Source organism: Aegilops tauschii, chromosome 3, assembly GCF_002575655.3.
Source record: "Aegilops tauschii subsp. strangulata cultivar AL8/78 chromosome 3, Aet v6.0, whole genome shotgun sequence".
In the NCBI taxonomy this organism is placed as follows: Eukaryota; Viridiplantae; Streptophyta; class Magnoliopsida; order Poales; family Poaceae; genus Aegilops; species Aegilops tauschii.
Genome location: NC_053037.3, coordinates 340,752,829 through 340,761,022, shown reverse-complemented (window position 1 = coordinate 340,761,022; position 8,194 = coordinate 340,752,829). Strand labels below are relative to the sequence as shown.

Here is an 8,194-nt window from a genome sequence, read left to right as displayed (position 1 = left end):
TTTTGACGTGTGATACATATCATGAGATGTGTGAGATAGTAATTTTTATTATCGGACTATATTATGATGTGTGTGAATATGGTTATTGGACGATCAAGTTTTTGCAGGAAAACAAAATGAAGTTTATAGGGGGCAGATCCCTACCACCAGAGTTTCTTGTGATAGGTTTGCCCGCCTTATCTTAAAAAGAAGCCATTTCCAAGATCAACACCGAATTCGCCATTCTAGCGGTAGGGTGCACACCTTACCGTAAAAAATAAGCCACTTTCAAGATCAGCACCGAATTCACTTACTCGACACCTACCGCTGAGGGTTCTGGCGGTAGGGTTGCACATCCTACCGCCATGAGCTCTGGCGGTAGGGTTGTACAACCTACTGTAAAATATAATGCACTGTCAGGAACAGTATAGTCTAGAGCAAGGGGTTTTCGAGGGAGAGGGGGGTTTAATGCCTACCGCCAGGGCCTGGCGGTAGGTTTATTCTGGCTACCGCCTCCCTCTCTGGCGATAGGGAATCCCATGGACACGCCAGCAACAAACGACGGCCGTCTGCCCCTGCCGTCAACCCTACCGTCATCTCCCCTTGCGGTAGGAAAAGGGTAAGATATTTTTTTTAAAAGCGGGCGCAAATTGGGCTAAACTTTACAAAAAGGGTCAGAACACTAAATCTGGCCACCCCTTGTTGGCCTCGCGTGGGTGTTGGTCTCGCGTGAGACACAGCTTTGCTGTGTACATTAGTGTCGCGAATCTAAGCTTAATAATTGAGCTATCTTGTAGACGTTTCCGCTACAAGCAAAGTCGTAGACTGGGCCTTCTTAGATTGGCTTAGTTAGCTTAGCAGATTGGACAACGTAACCCCTAAAAACATGAGGATGATAAAAGCACAATTCTCAGCACGATCTTAGCAACTGTGCAGCAATTGAGGTGGGCGTTGTCCAGCAGGGGTGAAACAATACAGGCGCATCAACACTTGACACATCTTCTCAAAAAGTCTGATTAGAACCGTATTGCGATTCCTGCTTCATGCAGGCGAGTTGCATCCGGCAATCCAAACTGAAGACGGGATTTTGGAGTAAGTAGTTCATAAACACAATCCGACGGTGTTTTATTTATTATTATTCCTCAGAGCAAAGTTCATGCAAATAGTTTGTGCTCGGCGACAATAATGAACAAATAGGTAGTGTTTACATATGAGGATGGAATACTTTAAACAATCAATGTTCGCAAAACCGGGCGGAGTTCCTTGCACCTGCTGGGGGTCAAACCAGCAGCCATTTTAGAAACAGCTGTACCATCACAATACAAGTTCGCATTATGCCGCAACAAGAAGCTTCCGGATCTGCAAGGAAACACGGATATTAAAATATTTTTCATGTTGAGGATCAACTGTTTTGTATGTAAAATAGACTGAGATATTAAGATAATTTTAATGCCATGATCAACTGTTTTCTCCATAAAATAGGGCATGATGTTGCATGTCCTGTACGGGTGTTGGGTGGGGTGGGGGGGGGAGGGATATGCACCGTTACGAAAGAATCATCACTGTTTGTTACAGCAAAGCAAAAAGGCCAGAGTATTCCTCCAAAGTATTATGTTTTTCCAGATAACCCTGAAGGGAACTGGTTTAGCAAAGTGCGGTTATAGCATGTAATTTCTTCTCAACAGGGGCTGCTTATCAAATAAAACTGTGACAAGTCGGGGAGTATAATGGACATTTACTACAACAAACTAAATGATGTCATACTTGAACACTTCAGTATTTACGAACATTGTTGATTTATCCAGAAAATTGTGACAAGCACGCTGAAATGGCATATTCAGTAATCAACTAACCATAATGAAATGCAAAACCATTTGTAGTACTGCTTCTATGAGGTTCATGCTAGCACTAAACAAGATCTAGTGAGAGATGCAGAACGTTATAACGGAATCACATTAGAATTGTTTTCTTTAGAATTCTGCACAATGAGGGGGTGGCAAAACAAAATATATTGAAAGATGAGCTGAATGAACGCACCTCTGGCAATTTCTTGCGGAAAACAACTTCAAGCCTTGCATCAACTGTATTCTCAAACACAATCTTTCCATCCCGAGAAGCCAGCACAACACCTCCATGGCTGCATAAACAGCACAATAATGACAAGGACTGAGGTCAATAACTAGCATGAAACTATTAAATGACTATGGATTTCAAATGTCTGTTGCAATACAGATTTTATGTGAATACAGATAAAGACAAATCTAGAAGCACACAATTAGATACTGTAGGAACCAATAAATCTACGGTTAGGAACCAATAAAGTAACACCCCAAGAAATAATTTCTAATGCATTACCAAATCTGGCCGTGCTCATCACCATGGCTCGGAGAAGGTGGCAGGTAGACAGTGTGGTCAACTAGTATCTCTGGCTCATGGACATCTGCTTTTGATGCATACTCATTCTTTGCTGAATGCATTACAGATTCCACATTATGGTGATCTTCTTTGCGGCAGCGGAGCAGTACAGCTGGCTCTTTCAACCGAAGCAGGCCCTGTATATTATCCGGTAAAAAAAGAAACGTTATTATATGAGTTAGCCAACAATAGTTGGAGATGAGAAAAAGGTTTGTGTTTGGTACGCTCAAACAAACCTGAACAACAAGTTCTTTTAACAGATTCCTGTATTCATGGTGGTTGCTGCTGATATTCAGGAGTTCCTTCATTGCATCCTCTTTCATTTTATTAACCAGGTCATCCTGGGCCTGAAGCACTTTGATGCGAGAAGCATTCAGCTGCATAGAGTACTCACTAACAAAAGAACAATGCTTCATCAGGTAATGTAGGGATAACCACAGAAATATCAGTGCAGATGCTTGCGACGAACCGTGGACTTTAACAAATGTTTCATCTACGACCACAAAAAGAAAACATCTCATACTTAACAATCAGTACTCCACTTTAATTATATGTAACATGATACTAAGGTTATATTTTTCTAGAATTACATTTCTAAATCTTCCTGTGCTGCTCTATATTTTACCTTGCCATCAACAGTAGCTTTCTTTTCATACTTGCTTTTAAGTTTTTAACATATGGAATATTCTACTTTAAAGTTCATACTACTATTTATTCCTGAGACCAAATGCAAGCAGCAGTTCACAGTTTTACAACTTTGTCTTCACTCTTCAGGATAAATCTTCAGTCAACAGATAAGTTTACTGCAGTCAAATATAGTATTACACTGTTTGAGCTCATATATAATACCATTGTATATATCATTAAGTGTTGAGAATTTCAAGATTAACCGATGGTTATCACCGATAAAGCTGTGAGGGTGAAGCAATTTACAGTTATCCTGTGTCGCGTTGGTTCACATCATTGATATAAATTTGTTGTAATATATGTCGCTAGCTCTGTCTACAACATATTCTGATATGCATATGGTGTGGAATATGTTTTCAAATCTCAAGATGCAATGCAGTTGATAGCATTATAGCATTCCAGAATGATCATGGAGAAAGAGGTGATTCAGAGAACTAAAGCCTCACATTTTCTTCCGAACATCAACCTGCTTCTCTTTCCGCTCATATTCTTGCCTGATCTTCTTTTTCTCAGCTTCAACAAGTTGCAGCTTCTCAATGTTGAATTCCTGCACGTAATTATACAAACATGTCAAACCTAAGAAACAAATTATAAGATGAGTAAACAATTTCCGGCAAAGAAAAGAGGATAAAACCAAAACACACATGGCCAATAATCATGAAAGGTGGGACGGAAATCATGGAAAATATGACAGAAAACAGACATATCTTTCCCAAGGTGAGTAACTTCAGGAAAGGAAACAACCTTGGGCTCTGTTTGGTTTGCAGGATCAGAAAACATAGGAACAAAAAAATGTAAAGGAATAGGGAAAACAAGCACATATGAAACTGAGGAATTTTAAACAGAGGTATAGTCAGGAGTGAACCGTTCGGTGGTGAGCAAAAGAAGCTGGACATCACCACAGTTGCGAACCGTATCTTGGGTGTTTTTTATTTGGCTGTAGACTTACTCTCTCACACTCCATGCCATATGATGAATATTTTATTATACTAGATGTCAGAACCAGTGTGTTGCCTCGGCCAACCGTGATAAAAAGAGGTCTGACTAGATGTTTCTTTTCCCGTGAAATCTGTAGGAATCACACAGGAATCGAGACATTCCAAAGTTTCACTGCTCATTTTTCCTTCACTCCGAACGCACCAAAGGTAGAAAATAGCACATGATCAGATTCCTTTGAGTTTTCCTCCAAACCGAACGCAGCCTTAAAGGATGGCCGGTTGCTTCACAGACAAAGCATTATCCTAGCTCCGGAAACTCAGAATGCTGACAAATCATGTCTCCTAGGCTTAACGACGGTGCATTCTATATGGCATGATTTTACATGGGAACACAATAATAGATCTTGAAAACCCAGGGATCATGCATACAACTACGTAAGCATGCGTTCTGTACCCAGCTATGAAGAGACAAGAACAAATAAAGAAAGGCATAATAATACAAACATTAGGCAAGTGTTTTGCTCAACATCCAGTATACACCAACTCATCCTGCAACCAAACAATACTGGTATTTATAAAATCTGTATTCGAAGATCTATTTCCCTTCATAGTTACTTACGTGAATAAAATGGTGCTACGATTCACAATGGTTAATGGTGCTGCCAACAAGCGTTGTGGATCCGAGGTTTGGGTGAGCAGAACTAAAGATCACAAGGTAGCAGGGAGCGAAGGGTGCTGAACAGCTGATTCGAAGACTTTTTGCAACATGTTTTAAGCACGTAACATTTTTCCCATCAAGATTAAGCTCCAGTTTTGCTTCTAGTACCACCAGAAGCAAATGGAACAATGATACACAAACTTAAGTTCCTGGTTCAGTTCAAGCTCGAGTTTGCTCCCCGTCCTCCAAAATCACACAGTACCGATTCAGCCATGCAGGTACCTGAATTCATTCAACTTGACAAGGGGAGGGGAGAGTAGCGTAAGCATACGGCCCAAAACACCGCGATCTGGAGGCTTCTAGCTTTATTCCGTGCACTGAGATTAGCTTGAACGATAGAACCAAAATTTAGATGCTTCTGGATCTACCTAGGAGCTAGCGCGCTTACGTCACTTGGACACAGATCTCACAATCCCAAAATTGAAACCTTAGGCTTAAGCAATCGAGCGACCCCTAAGGCTGGATGCTTCGAGATGACAGGGCGCGATGAACAGATCGAGCGTTCCAAATCAAGGAGGCGCGGATCAAGAAGATTCTGGAAGCTTCGAGATGAGAGTAAACGGGGAAGAACTAACCTCCTCGGCGGATACGGAGATCTCGCCAGCCTTCTCCTCGGCCTCCTGGCGGATGAACCGCACCATCTGCTGGATCTGCTTGGAGACATCGGTGTCGTTCATCTTGGCGTCGGCGGCGGCGGATCTGACGATCGTCCGACTGTGGGGCGCTGCTTCCGGCGACCACCGCGGGGGGGTGGGGTGTGGGGTGTGGAAGGACACGACAGGAGGAGGGAGGGCGCGAGGGAGTCCACGGGAGTGGTCGAGATGGGAGTCGTGGGGTCTAGTCTAGGCCAAGCCGCAGGGCAACGTGATCGGATTTGTTCCGTGGTTGCCGCTGCCTGTCTGTCTTGCTCGCGATTACTTCGTGGACCCGGATCACGGATCCGTGATCTCTCTTGCTTTTCCGTCGCTGCCATCTGTTTTGCTGACAGTTTTTTTGGCAAAAAAAAAAATTGCGTTTATTCATCTGTCCTTTCGAGTTTCAGAGGGGCGCTATTATGATCACATGGTGTGATTTGGAAATAAACCATACTCCCTCTTTTCTTACTACTACTAGCAAACATGTACGTGTGTTGCACCGAGAAAAAAAAATACCCCCATACACACACCCGACGTCATCAACAAATCTCTTGAAATCTTTCACGATGTTGCACGACAAACAACATGATAAGTGGTATTGCGCAAAAACATAAAGGTGAGTTATTTTCTAAAGTGTACTCAATGTGTTTTCAATTTATTAGACAACAAAAAAAAATCTACCTAGCTGCCGCTATCTCTTTTATGTCTTTGTTGTCGTTCCTCCTTAGTGATGCCCAACAAATATTGGATTATGATAAAAATAGAGAAGTACATTTTAGTACTCAATGATAACTTATGCATAAGAAGCATTACTTTTGTCTTGTTGCTATATGTGTTTGCAAATGTAATCTAAGTTAGATTTAGTTTAGTTGCAAACATATTAGAAGTCTACATCGAAAACAATCAATCTATAAGGACATGCATATCAAATGTTCAAGGTTGCATATGAACATCGATATTGTTAGGACAAAACATTATAGGCACGATTTCAAACTGAGAAAATCAATGTTAAGCCACCGGTTTACATAAAGCTCGTATCAGTACTTTAGTGTACATCATCGACCAGGGATCGGTTATTGTGCACTGTGCAAAATAGAGAGGACGATTATACACCTGTTGTAATTTTAGTAGGAATCAATACCCCCTATGGTGCCAATAATAGTTTTTGTGAAAGCATCAAACTATCATATGTACTCGATTTAAATGGTGTAGGAACATATATAATAGGCATTTCCAAAATACCACATATAAAAATATATTAATTAAGGTTGTATCCTAAACCTAATTTTAGAGATGATTGACATGCAAGGTAATAGCATATTTGAAATCTACACATTGTTCTAAGGAATTTTCATATATAACATGCTAGACTTCTAGTTAGGATTTGAAAAATATAAATATTTTGAAATGTATCTGAATCTACCCGATAAAAAAAGAAAATAAGATTTTTAGAAATGATCGGCATGCAAGATAATAACATATTTGAAATCAACACATTTTTCTAAGGAATTTTCATATATAATATGTTAGATTTCGAGTTAGGGTTTAAAATATATGATTATTTTAAAAAGTATTTGAATGTGGCGATAAAAGAAAAAAATTAAAAAAAGGAAAGAAAAATAGGATAGGCAAGATTTGAACTTGGGTCTATCCTGTAGAAGGGTGGCGCTTTGGCTAGTGCGCTGCTCATCCCTTGTTGTACTTTAGTGGGTCATTTTGTATAATAAACCAAAGTTTGGAATAGCAACTAAGGAAAAAATGAACCGTTTTTTCACTTACGGGTGGCATTGGTGGGCAATATTTTGCAACTTTGAGGGCAATTCTCGTGACGTACCGCCAAAAGCAATAGCCCCTTTATTATTAGGTATAGATAATAGGGTTCATCTTTTAAAAAATGTTTTTTCATTTTTAATAGTCTCATTTTAATATACTTACCATCCTAAGTTTTGAGGTGCATTAAATCACTTCATGTAAAGAATCGAGAGAAAACTCACCAATGCATAGAAGTTCTTGGTCATTTACTGGTTATGTAAGCATGTGTTGTAGTTAATGCATCGGTAAACGTAATTTTTTTTGAGAAAAACGAGCATACTAATTAAGTTCTTTTGCAAAGTATGAAATTTCCACCACTCACCATTTACTGGTTTTCAGTAGAATTGTCATGATGTTATTCCCGTGCAAGAATAGAAGTGCTCAATTGGATGGAAAATTTAAGGCTTTTGTTCTGGAAATTTAGAAGACCGGATGACCAAGATGGACTAGAGAGGGCCACCAGGGCTCCACGTGGGTACCCCCTGGCCTCTCAAATAGGTGTGTCCAGCAAGGATACTTGTGACAAACTAAAAGGAAAAAACAAGCAAAGACTCATATAATACAAGACGCTCCAAGCAAAACTCATGATATGTGATGAATAAAAATATAGCTGCAAGTAAAATTACCGATGGTTGTTAGAAGAAAGAGGGGATGCCTTCCGAGGCATCCCCAAGCTTAGTTGCTTGGTTCTTCTTGAATATTAACTTGGGATGCCATGGTCATCCCCAAGCTTAGGCTCTTTTCACTCCTTATTCCTTCATCCATCGTGATCTCACCCAAAACTTGAAAACTTCAATCACACAAAACTCAATAAAACCTTCGTGAGATCCGTTAGTATAATAAAGCAAATCACTACTCTAAGTATTGTTGCAAACCCATTCATATTTTAATATTGCATTATATCTACTGTATTCCAACTTTTTCATGGCTTATACCCTCCAATACAATCCATAGATTCATCAAAATAAGCACACAATGCAACGAAAACAGAATCTGTCAAAAACAGAACA

At 40.1% G+C, this 8,194-nt stretch overlaps 1 protein-coding gene across 1 annotated transcript; it reads right to left on the bottom strand.

The window, feature by feature from the left end:
• Positions 1-1,076: 1,076 nt before the first annotated feature.
• Positions 1,077-5,689, bottom strand: LOC109738171 (V-type proton ATPase subunit E). Its single transcript, XM_020297268.4, has 6 exons — positions 5,313-5,689; positions 3,528-3,628; positions 2,631-2,787; positions 2,335-2,531; positions 2,017-2,116; positions 1,077-1,338 (listed from the first exon to the last, which is right to left on the bottom strand). Exons 1-6 carry the CDS (start codon positions 5,412-5,414, stop codon positions 1,312-1,314), a joined length of 684 nt encoding a protein of 227 aa, XP_020152857.1. The 5' UTR covers positions 5,415-5,689; the 3' UTR covers positions 1,077-1,311.
• Between the last annotated feature and the right edge of the window lie 2,505 nt (positions 5,690-8,194).